The 12,309-nt window shown below is 33.5% G+C and overlaps 1 protein-coding gene across 5 annotated transcripts in view; it reads right to left on the bottom strand.

Moving 5' to 3' along the window:
• The window catches only part of LOC143211668 (uncharacterized), a 267,501-nt gene that overhangs the window by 82,550 nt on the left and 172,642 nt on the right, over window positions 1-12,309 (bottom strand). For all 5 annotated transcript variants that reach the window (XM_076429526.1, XM_076429523.1, XM_076429522.1 and 2 more), the window contains exon 4: window positions 7,987-8,062. In XM_076429526.1, the coding sequence (XP_076285641.1) occupies window positions 7,987-8,062 (76 nt within the window). The remainder of the gene's footprint in view (window positions 1-7,986; window positions 8,063-12,309) is intronic.

The following is a 12,309-nucleotide window of genomic DNA, read 5'->3' as shown; positions in this document are numbered from 1 at the left end:
GAAAACAAATGAATATAACTATTGTGGGTAATGTGTTTCGTTGCTACATTGTTCATTCGATTGTTTTCGCAGTTCTGACACATTTAGCGTGAGCGTTGATATTTCGAGTGTTAAGAGTTGTTTTCTAGATCTGATAATTTGTTTCTCAGATAAGTAAACGACTTTGTTGAATTATGTATATTATATCTAATCTATTAAGTATAATTAACGGGTCCTGTTTTGGAATTTTCTTTGTATATTATGTATACACCATAACCTAAAATGTTTCCCCATGTTTGTCGTCCAGTACCGACCATCCAACTGTCGTGCAGAACCGACCAATCCACCGTCGACCAGTATAAGCCAAACTTTTCTTATCTGTAAGTTCAATCTGTTAGCATTTAAAATGAAGTTAGAGAGAGTGAAGATGTTTATTTAATCTTTCTTCTACCTTTTCCCACAGAAAAATGTCCGAAATTCCAAAGCAGAAAAAACCATCATCACCGCTCACTTTAAATTTTAAATATATTAACGATAATTTTTCATTAACTTCTTTACCTGGTGTAACTTCAAATTTCATGGAAACAGTGAAATCAATCTCTCCTAGAAACGACACATTAGAGTTGCAAACAAAAAAGAGAAGACAACGGACGCAACAATCCGAAATCTTAACTTTGACCGATTTTATAAATGAAGTTCAGAAAAAAAAGAACCTGGCTGAAGAAAAAAAGATAAATGCGGAGAAAAGAAAAGCTGCAAGAAACGAAAAAGCCAAAGAAGCAGAAAAAGAAAAGCTGAAACTAAATTACGGAAAGGAAATAAGGAAAGATGTAAAAACTAAACAAAAAAATGACATAACATATAAAAATATATAATTATTTTATTATTCGTATAAATAAAATTTGAATACAAATGCGTATTCTAACATCTAAATGTCTTTTTTTAACATTATTAATGATTTAGACTGAAAAATCTACTAAATACGTAATGGTCGGTACTGGACGACAATTCTTTGTTTCCTTCAAATTCGAATACTACCTTTATTCTAACAAATAATGAATACTAATTATTAAATTTCACAAAATTAATTTCTGACCTTTTATTAAGTTTCCTTTGTGTTACAAATTCCTTAATTTTTACCGATTCTAGTCCACCTAATAACAAGAAAACATAGAGCGGTCGGTACTGCACGACTCTCCCCTACATAGTATTTTTGCTTCAATTTCAATTTCAATGTCAATTCCAATTCCAATTCCAATTCCAATTTCAATTTCAATTCCAGTTTCAATTTTTCATTGTGATCTTAATTGCAATTGTTAGTTTTATTACAACTTTTTATGCCAATTCCACATTCGTTCTCCAATAAAGCTATTTATTGGTTTAACTTTGAACTCGTTTTTGTCGAAATCTATTTTTACTCTTCCCTTATTTTATTTTAATTAACATTTATGCACCTTTAAGACATCTTCGGGACGCCTGAAAGATTTCCCGAATGTCCCACGAATGTCTCATGAACGTCTTTTAGACGTCAAACAGACATCTTTAATACGTACCGTTTTCTAATGCAAAACGTTCAGGAGACGTTCGGAAGACGTTCGTAGGATATATTGTCAGATCGTGAAGTAAAACACGGGAAAAAGTTATTACGTTTTTTATCAGAGCCGCAATAGGAATCTCGTGACTGCGAAGTAGTATAGAGTTTAGGGCAGCTATAAACTATTGTCAAGACAAATGTTACGGTTAGGTTACAGTAGAGAACGGTGCAGCAATCCTAACAGTACTTCGTGCCTGCACAGTTCGTGCGTTCTCCTCGATTGGTAATCTTTGTAACACGGTACGTATCGCGATGGAACAGGATGCAACGGAGACTTCAATGCTCTCTTACAGACGGAAACTCACATACGTATGTATATCATACAGTTGCATCCACGTGAAAGCTATGGCGACATTCTCTCTCGTAGTTTAATTTGCAATAGAACGCCGATTACTTCGACTAAGAGGAAGCCAAGCTTCTCTATTCCGATAATTGGGTTCTCGGATAATCGTACTGAGAAAATCGGAGTTGCAATTATATCACAAAACACGTACAGGGTGTATAAAAAGTAATGGTCATCCGTCCTAGGGGTGAATCTACACCTCTGGATCGGTGGACATTTGTAAGAGAAACTTGCCGCAAAATTGTTTATAACAAAGAAATTGTTGTTAAAGTTTTTTTTTTACATCTACGCCTTCTACTCATCGAAAAGAGAAAATGTTTGAAAGGAACCATATATCGCAAACAAATATTATTGTTATTGATATATTAGCTGTTAAAGTTTTTGCAAAATTTGATTGTGTGGAATTATACGTATAGACAAAAGCCTACTATACACAGTCCACACGTCCGTGTCGATGAGACAGAATAGGCACGCACACGATCATGTTCTGTCTCATCGACACGGACGTGTGGACTGTGTAGTAGGCTTTTGTCTATATGTATAATTCCACACAATCAAATTTTGCAAAAACTGTAACAGCTAATATATCAGTAACTATTTGTTTGCGACATATGGATCCTTTGAAACATTCTCTCTTTTCGATGAGTAGAAGGCGTTGATGTAAAAAAGAACTTTAACAACAATTTTCTTTGTTATAAACAATTTTGCGGCAAGTTTCTCTTACAAATGTCCACCGATCCAGAGGTGTAGATTCACCTCTAGGACGGATGACCATTACTTTTTATACAGCCTGTACAGTAGAACCTCGATAACCAGAAAACCACTATAATACAAAGATTTACTTCATTCAATTCCGCTCACCTGTAAAAACCTCTGGAACTCAAGATTAAACTTCCTCGACCAGTTAGCTGTGATTGACGAGGGCACTCGTCATGGAGAAACGGCAGTATTTAGTGGCATGACGAGTATTCTCGTAAAATTTAGTTCCCGTTGGCTATTTAAGGGGGAACTATACCCTCAGATTTTGGGGTATTTATCAATGTCATCAACCTCTGTGCAGAAAGAAAGTTTGGTAACATTGATAAACACGCAACTGCCTAATGAACACGAGATGGAGTTGCTTGCTATTTCCATATTCTATTCAGCTCGTCGCGAATGCCGTTATACAGGGCAGGTCGCACTAATATTAGTGCCACCGATGAGAATATCTACCTCGTCTGTGTCAGTTTTGCTATGATTTCACGTTGACAGCAGTGCAGCGGTGAAATGTTGCACAATATCGCAGCACTGATTGACAGTCCTCCTGATTAGGCGCCATCTCGTCTAAACTAACTGAACTAAAATTGGCTCTAGACTGGTTCTGCATCAGAGAGGACCTCTGTCTTCATGAACGTAATATGGGGAAATCTCTGCTATGTGAATGAAATCACGCGCATCGACTTTTTGTCCTTATACGAGCATATTTTGAGCTGCACAAAGGTTCATTTGATAGAGGAAAGTTCATCGCGGCGCGCTCTGGTCACCACATCAGTCAAAAAAGTCTCTTTGAGACAGAAAAATGCATTGAAATCTGCGGTTGTTTTTCTCCAATTCCTCTCTACTTTGGGCACTCATATTATTAGATATAAACATAATCTCGTTAAATCAATAGCAGAGCGCGCTGTATTTAACCTTCCTATACATAGAATGAGTCCTCACCCAGCCCAAAAAGTCGAGGCGCGCAAACCCATGTTTCGACCCAAAATCTAGTAAGATTCTAGTTCCTTTCTAGTTACAATCCGATACTAAAATATTAGGTTGGCAACTAAATTCGCGACCTCTTGTTTCGTGATTCTTTTATTGTTTATTGTTTATCCACCATTCCTTTTAAACTGTCTATCATTGGCTCTGAAGCTCTGAATTTTGCGATTTATTTTGTAACACTCGGAGCTAGGTAGAGTGTACCAACTCAATCGGCTGTCCAAGGTGCTTACGAATTTCAAATGAGTACTACGGATAGTAACTAAGCATATAATGATTTATTAACTAAATATCTTATGGACTACGGATCACAGATCGCAGGTCTCGGGTTCGGTTGAACATGAGTGAAACGCGGCGAACGCGTCATTACAATAATGTTGTAATGATTTCATTCACAGAAAAGGTTCAATGTGTGGCTACCATTTACATCGCGACACTTTCTGAATTTAGAAAGTAATGATTGTTTTACATCATGTAATAAAACTGGCGGTACATTATCGCATTAATTGATGATACGGTCTTTCGTATCAGCAATTGGAGCCTCAGCGTATACTTTATTCTTCAAGTAAACCCATATGAAAAAGTCGGGGGATGTTAAATCAGGTGATCTTGTCGGAAAATGAATGGGATCACTTCGTCCTATCCAACGATTCGGAAATATTTGATTTAATGCATTTCTTGTTATTCTTTCGTAATGTGCAGGACAACCATTCTGTTGGAGCCACATTATTTGTCGAATATGCAGCGACAAATCATGTAAAAATGACCATAAGGAATGAACAATTTAATACATTTTTTAGCTAGTGAATGATTAGAACATTTTCCATTCACGATCTGTTTAGTTCATTGCATATCAGTTTCTTCCATTGTAGCACTTATCCCTCCATCACGACTGAATTTAATTTATTACTATTTACTACTTCAGAATCGCCTGCGATACAAGTGTTGCTTTTATTCCAAAATTCTAAGCTTTGATTCATTATCCCTAATTATAGTAATCATAGACTTTCCATCTCTTGCCGAATGAGATGCACCTTCATCCTTTTCTAATATTTGATGATAGGCATTCAAAACTCTAATTTTATCAACATATTTTGTTCTATGCACACGGTGTAAGGGGAATGTGTAAACGTTGGAATCGTAGGAGGCACTAGTCTCCGGCATTTGAAGCATGAAGGATGCGTGCTCCATCATGTAAATATTATTACATAGTGTACTATTTCTGTTGAATACAGAAAATTGCTTTTATCATTTTGCTCATCTCTGCGAAACGTTTAACGTTGTTTTACACAACGTTAAAAACGTGTTTAAACGATTTCATTTACTCTGCATTTAATTGCGAGAAGCAGATCTTCCATAGAAAATGAGATTAAAATTTATCCTTCCAGTAAAGAAACTCTAGGTGACTTTCATATCTCGATAAAGAAGCAAAATAGAAAAAACCAATTGTTACACTGTCTGGGTAATACGCTCTTGAAGTCATACAACTTTCGTTTCAACCATTTCTTCATATACCAAAGAAGTTACAAGTAATTTAGGTGTTCCATATATGAGAATACAATGTGTGTGTGTGTGTATAACAGAGGTAGGGAACCATTTTACCATTAGAGGCCACATTTAAATTGGGCAGTAATAAAGGAGGCCCCTATAATTTTTTATATTTCACTGTTGGTATTTTAAGTTTAAGCCAGGCCTGGCCAATCCAAATGGTTTCACGGGCCACTTTGAGGACGCATAACGTTACTGCGGGCCGCACTTTAGGTAAACATGCTTTTAAAAAATGTAATACAAATACAAAATGAATAAAACTTTATTGTTATACTATGATTCGATATAATTAACTCTCGAGACTTAATTAATGAGATATTTGTTTATCCTTTCTTTCACTTAATTTTAGTAAATCTATATTTATGTTCGACGTTGCACATCTTTTGTTAGCTGGTTCTCTAAATTGGCATCAGTTAATGAAGCACGTGATGAACTCTTTGTAAATTTCATCTTCGAAAAAAATGTTTCACAAACATATGCGGATCCAAAAGCAGTTAAAACTTACAACTCGTTGTGCAAAATATCTTAAGTTGGAATATCTCTCGGATGTAATATAAGTATTGCAAGAATTAATTTTTCATGTGGACGCAAAAATTTGTATCTTTTCATTGTTGCACTGTAACTCAATTATATCAAAAATATCAAATATAGAACTGGAGTTCGTAGTCGCACTTGCGCATTACAACAATGACACTTCATTTATTTAATATTTTTTGTATACATACAGCAAGAAACAAAAGTTTCAATATAAATATAAAATTGCCTGGAGGGCTGCACAATTTAACATGGCGGGCCACATGCGGCCCGTGGGCCGAGTATAAGCATATGTACAGTGTACAGGGTGGTCTATTTATCTTGAGACAGTCAATTATTACGGAAACCAGCAGGAATATGAAAAAATGTTTTGTATAAAATATTCTTCATATGAAGGGGCACATTTAATGACGCTATGCACATTTTTCTATAATGGCCCTTTAAGGATCAGATGAAGGGCGACTTCATTTTTTCAAATGGAAATCCATATTTTTTATTTTACATTCTTATTCTACATCGAAAAATATTTCGTATAAAACATTTTTTCCCTGAACTTACCATTTTTTAACGATACCATGATAAATGTTGCAAAGCTTGCATAATGGCATACAACATGTATTGTGAATCTTCATCTAGTAGGCGGCAACAACGCCACCTACGATGATCAATGTACTACACACGTGTTCCTGTCACCGCTTACTAGATTTTTATGACTTCAGATCAAACTCAGTATTTTTTGTCATTACAAATATTGGGATATTCGCCACAACCGTGCACGCTAGAAAAAAATGTTTTATACGAAATAATATTATTTTTCTATGTAAAATAAGAATATGAAATAAAAAATATGGATTTCCGTTTGAAAAAATGAAGTTGCCCTTCATCTGACCCTCAAAGGGCCATTATGGAAAAATGTGCATAGCGCCGTTAAATGTGCCCCGTCATATGAAGAATATTTTATATATGTAAAACATTTTTTCATATTCCTGCTGGTTTCCGTAATAATTGACTGTCTCAAGATAAATTGACCACCCTGTATACGAGCCGTTTATTTTGAAAGTGGCCTGAGTCCATTTTCGAGAAAAATCAAGCTAGCAATTTTAATATTTACATTTCTACGTTATCTTTTCATTCTGAAGCAAATTGTAACTAATATATTTCAAATCACAAAGATCTTGTAAAGAGGAAATTAGCTGGTTAATAGGATGATACAAATTTTTATTTTGAAAGTGGCCTAAGACCATTTGTCAGTTGTTTGATAGACCATAAATTCTTAGTATCAGGACATTCGTTTTTACCAAATGACAGAGATTTTGGCGTCGTAGAAATGTCATTGAAAAAAAATAATTTACTGTTTGTCCCCCAAGATTATTATAATGTTATCAGGAAGTGCCGGAACGGTAATAGCTTCATTTTAAATGAAATGAAACAAAAGTCCATTCTTGGTAAGAAGACACATACTATTCACTTAATAATTGCTATTATTTTAATAGGAATTGTAAATATAACTACCTTAGGTACACTTAAGGAGTGTGATACATTGGTATCCTATACGCGTATTTTTAATTTCATTGAAACGAAAATTCTTAAATATCTCAATTTAAACTTGAATGGACTTAGGCCACTTTCGAAATAAATATATATAAAATATATATATATATATATATATATATATATATATGGGTTATCAAATCATTTCAACGAAAAATGATTTCATTAGTTTTTTCACAAAAATAAATTTTTTGTAAAATTCTTAGGCGGCAGACAAATTTTACGACCAGATTTGAAATCAGCGTGAGAAAATCTACGGGAACTGATGTGTCGCATGTCAAGAAAAAATCTATTGTACGTTGTATTGGATAAACCACAACTTTCTTGAAATTCTGCAAGTTTAACACAGATTTTCAAGGTTAAAAAACGTCCAGACCTTAATCTCTCTACGTTCTCCAGCTTCTGCAATATTTCAGCTTTAATTTAAAGAAAAAATCATCGCTCTATCTCATGTCTATCGAAAGTTCTTTGATTTCGACAAAAAATTCACGTGTTTATCCCAATGGAACAATAGAATTCATTACAATAAAAATTGAGTGAATCGAGTTACCGGTTCATTTCCTACGTCGCGTCACCTATTTATGGTACCACTTGGTAACTTCAACCACCGAGGTGTTCACGGATATACATTATGCATTTGCGATTCAATGAATTATGCAAATCAATCGGTAAATATTGTATCGTACTGTATTCTTACCTATGCATGCTCCTAACGCGAGAGATGATCTTCTTCCTCGAGTCATCTCAACGTCCGTTAGGCCTCCTCGCAAAGTCTGCAACAAAAATCATACCGTTTCACAATTCCCCTAAATTTATCGTGAATGTATTTTGACAAATTAACAGTTGATCTTTCTCATGATTGCTATAAGAGAGAATAATAAAACATTGTTCTCGATGAATGTATTTTTAATAGCACAAAATGCGTCGTGGACGTTGGGACACGTTTTGTTTTTCAGCTATAAAATTTCATAGGATGAGACTTAAGCAAAAAATATATGCCGTTGGAAAGGTACAGTTGCCAGCTACATTTTTGCTGCAGAAAGTATAATGATAGCGTCGACGGATAAAAAGTTGCATCTAGACTGCGGATCTTTATGCATTTATGCTATGAAGTTATGCAAATAACTTTATTATAATTGTACCAAACGACCTGATTTTTTATCAATTAGAAGCATTGGTTTATGAAATGATATGTAGAAAAGATTTTCCAAAAATGATAATTTACACGGTTACATGCAAAAATAAAAAAGGCATTTCTTAAAACTTTTTTATTTGGGCCCTTAAAGTATTATTGATTTTTTGTTATTGTAATACCTCTGATTAAACTCGATAGCATTCACTTGAATTTTTTTTTTTATTGTGCATAGTTGCAGACAATTTTGTAATTTGAAATGTGAAATTAAAAATCATGACCCCAACTGTAGTCTTCTATCATTTCATTAAGTTACAGAAAGCGAGGGAAAATAGATGGAATAAATACTCTTGAGGCTCAAATTATATTTGTATATTTTGCCTCCAAATATGTTGACTAAATTGCAGATCAGATATAGTGAAAGAAAGAATAAACAATAAAAAAGCTTAAAATAATTTTCGAAAGCTCTTCATATTAAAATGGGTTAATTGGGTTGGAAAGAAAGTTCTTAGCGTTTGTAAATTAAAATTGAAAGCTAAAATTCAGCTATTTATTCCTAGATTAGAACAGACATTCTGTTCTATTACTTTTTGCCATTTTCGAGGTTACTTCTCGTGTCATTGAATAAACATACGAATAAATACCTTAATTTTATCTTCGATTCATAATTTGAAACTTCGAGGTAAATTCTCGTGTCATTGAATAAACATATGAATAAATACCTTAATTTTATCTTCGATTCTTAATTTAAAAATGCTCCGAACTTTCCTTCCAACCCAATAGAATTGTTGGAGATTGTACATTTCTTGGATTAAAACTACTATTTTGTGTTAACCTTTGCAACATGGCCAGAAATACATCTCGACACTGGATTTCGTACATTTTACTGGATCTGTTACTTCGTCCAGTGCATTCAACGATCCTCCCAGTTGTGAATTTTTTTTCGTCGCGCTGCCAAGTTCGTCGGTGAATGCGATTTGCACGAATATTTTGCGCGCGGATTCGCGATTGTGGATACCAAGCGGAATTCTTGAAAACGATTTCGCGATTTCCCTTTCCCCATTTCAATATTTATATTATGCATTCACGGGGAAATATTATGATAACAGTTGTAGAATGCGGCCACCTGCATGGAAAATGTTTCTGGAATTTTCCGAGTCGTTACACTGCGAATAAATTTTCTCGACTTTATGATGCAAACCTACGGACATAAACTGCGGCCATCAATCGTTTACGAGGTAAGTTACAAGTACTTAAGTACTTAAGTTACTTATTGTAAGTACAATAATGAGTAGACTGCGGATCTCTCTGCAAAATACAAATGTTGTGTGCGCCAATTGAGCCCCTCAGTTGACAAGTGAATTAAGTCCCTTTTCGTAATGTTGTAGAAATTGGACTTCCGTGTAATATCGTACAAAAAATTAAATACACAATGTAAGTTTATTGTAACCACATGAAGCGAAATAATAGTAATTATGTCATTATAACTTAAAATGAAATCCATATTTTTTTCAATAGTAAACAGACAGTAACGCAACGAATAATGAAGTGCCATTATTGCACTGAATTGTGATACCACTTTTTTGTGAGAGAGTGACTCACGCCACATGGCTATCAATTTATTAATAATCGTAAGTTACACAAATGTTATTTTTGATACACTACAAGTTTGCTGTATACTATGTATTAAAGAAACTTTATTCGCGTTACTGGATTCTTCACCAGTTTCTTCAATTGTACTGGTCTTTAATGCTGGAAAAAATGCATGCTGAATTGGAGGGACAAATAAATAACAGTTATTATAAAATTTTCTACGATAAAAATCATGAATAAAAAGCTGATTATTATTGAAATTTAGGATAATGTGCACAAAATATAAAGAAAAAAAATTCGAAGAACAAAATAATTAAAAAATATCAATTTTTATACTTTTTGGTTACAAATAACATTTATTAGTGTCCAAATAATTGGATCCTCCTCGATAACTGTTATCGATGAAGGAAAACTGTTTCGATTGCTCAAAGCAGTTATCGATGAGGGAAGTTCATTTCGGTCACTGATAACAGTTATCGATGATCGAATTTCTTTTGACTTGTTCATAATAATTATTGATGAGAAAATTCATTTTGTTTGCTTATTTATTGAGTTCTCTACTCTTTTTCGGATGGAGCAAGCCTGTGAAATTCATTGAGAAGGTTTCGTTCAACAAGACGAATCAACAGACCATAAGAACAACACAAAATCTGTTTGTATGTCACATTCAATTTGGATTGTAGCAATTAATTTTACGAATAACAAATTTATGAAATAATTGATTGTCTACCATTTGAAAGTTGTACTATTTAATAATAACTATTACAAATTTCCTTCATCAATAACTGTTATGAGCGATCGAAATAAATTTCTCTCAGCGACAACTATTATGAGTGACCGAAATGAACTTCTCTCATCGATATCATTTACCAACAAGAGAAAAAATTTTCGGTTACTTATAACCCTTATTTGTAACCAATACGATTTTAGTCGATGAAAGACTTGTTATTTTATAACTTTTTTTCTTTTTGGTTATAACTGTTATGGGCCCTGGTCATAATTCATCTGATATAAACCTTCCTAAATGTAAAACAATTGATTCATATATTAAGGACTGCACTTAAAAAGTTACAAAATAATGTACAAAATTTAAAATTAAACAAATTCATTTTCTCTATGAACAAGCTTAATACTTTGATATTGAAGTATATGTATATTTTGATATATCTATGTATATTGGACTTTATATCTTTATAAATATGTAAACAAATACATTCGTATTACCTTTCATAGTCACACTTGAATACAATTGCATGAACATGTGCAATCTACCGATGACTATCTTGCATCGCGATTAGTATTCACTTTCAGTTTCTGAACTTCTACAGCCGAAATTGGAGTTGTGTAAATTTGATTACGTGGCACTGTGCTTTGTAAACGGTGAAGGCAATGACATACATTTGTCAAGGTTAGCCAAGGTCAACCAATGCCTTCCATTCAATGAGTAAGCCCGCACAGCTACAGTGTAGTGTGGTAGACAATTACATTGAAACATACGGTCACATTTGTCAGTCTGCATATACAGTGAGTGTAAAAAGTATTCGTACGCCATTTAAAACAGAACAACTTTTTTATAACTGTAACTAACGATCTGATTTTTTATAATCAATTAGAAGCATTGGTTTACGAAATGATAAGCGAAAAAGATTTTCCAAATAATTATAATTTACAAAGGCATTTTTTAAAACTTTTTTATTTGGGCCCTTAAAGCAAATTTAAAATATTTGTTGTGTAGATCTATGTATAGTAGTTACATACATGCTGAAGAGTTCATCGAAATCGATTGATATACACACGAGCTACAAGCGGTTAAAAATGGTGAAAATCGTAGTTTTCCACAAGTTTTGATCAGTTTCTGTCTAAAATCCATAGAATCGTACATCTTTCGATGCGTGTCGTGTTCTCCTGCGTCAACCGATTTCGATGAAATTTTCATCAGGCAAAACATATATTTTAAATTTCATTAAAGGTCCAAATAAAAAAGTTTTAAAAAATGCATTTTTTATTTTTACATGTAATCTTGAAAATTATAATTTTTGTAAAATCTTTTTTGCATATCATTTTGTAAACCAATGATTCTAATTGATTATAAAAAATCAGTTCGTTCGGTACAATTATTAAAAAGTTATTCTATTTTAAGGGACGTACGAATACTTCTTAATAATACTAATAGAAAGAATCCTTATAATTGTAATTCAGAAAGTTCGTAGCCTGACACATAGATGATATTGGTAGCAGTAAAAACATATCGTTGTTTCACTCCAAATCGACCTGTCAAATAGCTTGCTTCAGGCA

This window comes from Lasioglossum baleicum, chromosome 8 (genome assembly GCF_051020765.1).
Source record: "Lasioglossum baleicum chromosome 8, iyLasBale1, whole genome shotgun sequence".
NCBI lineage: Eukaryota > Metazoa > Arthropoda > Insecta > Hymenoptera > Halictidae > Lasioglossum > Lasioglossum baleicum.
Note: the sequence above shows the minus strand (reverse complement) of the source record. Positions and strands in the feature narration are given on the sequence as shown.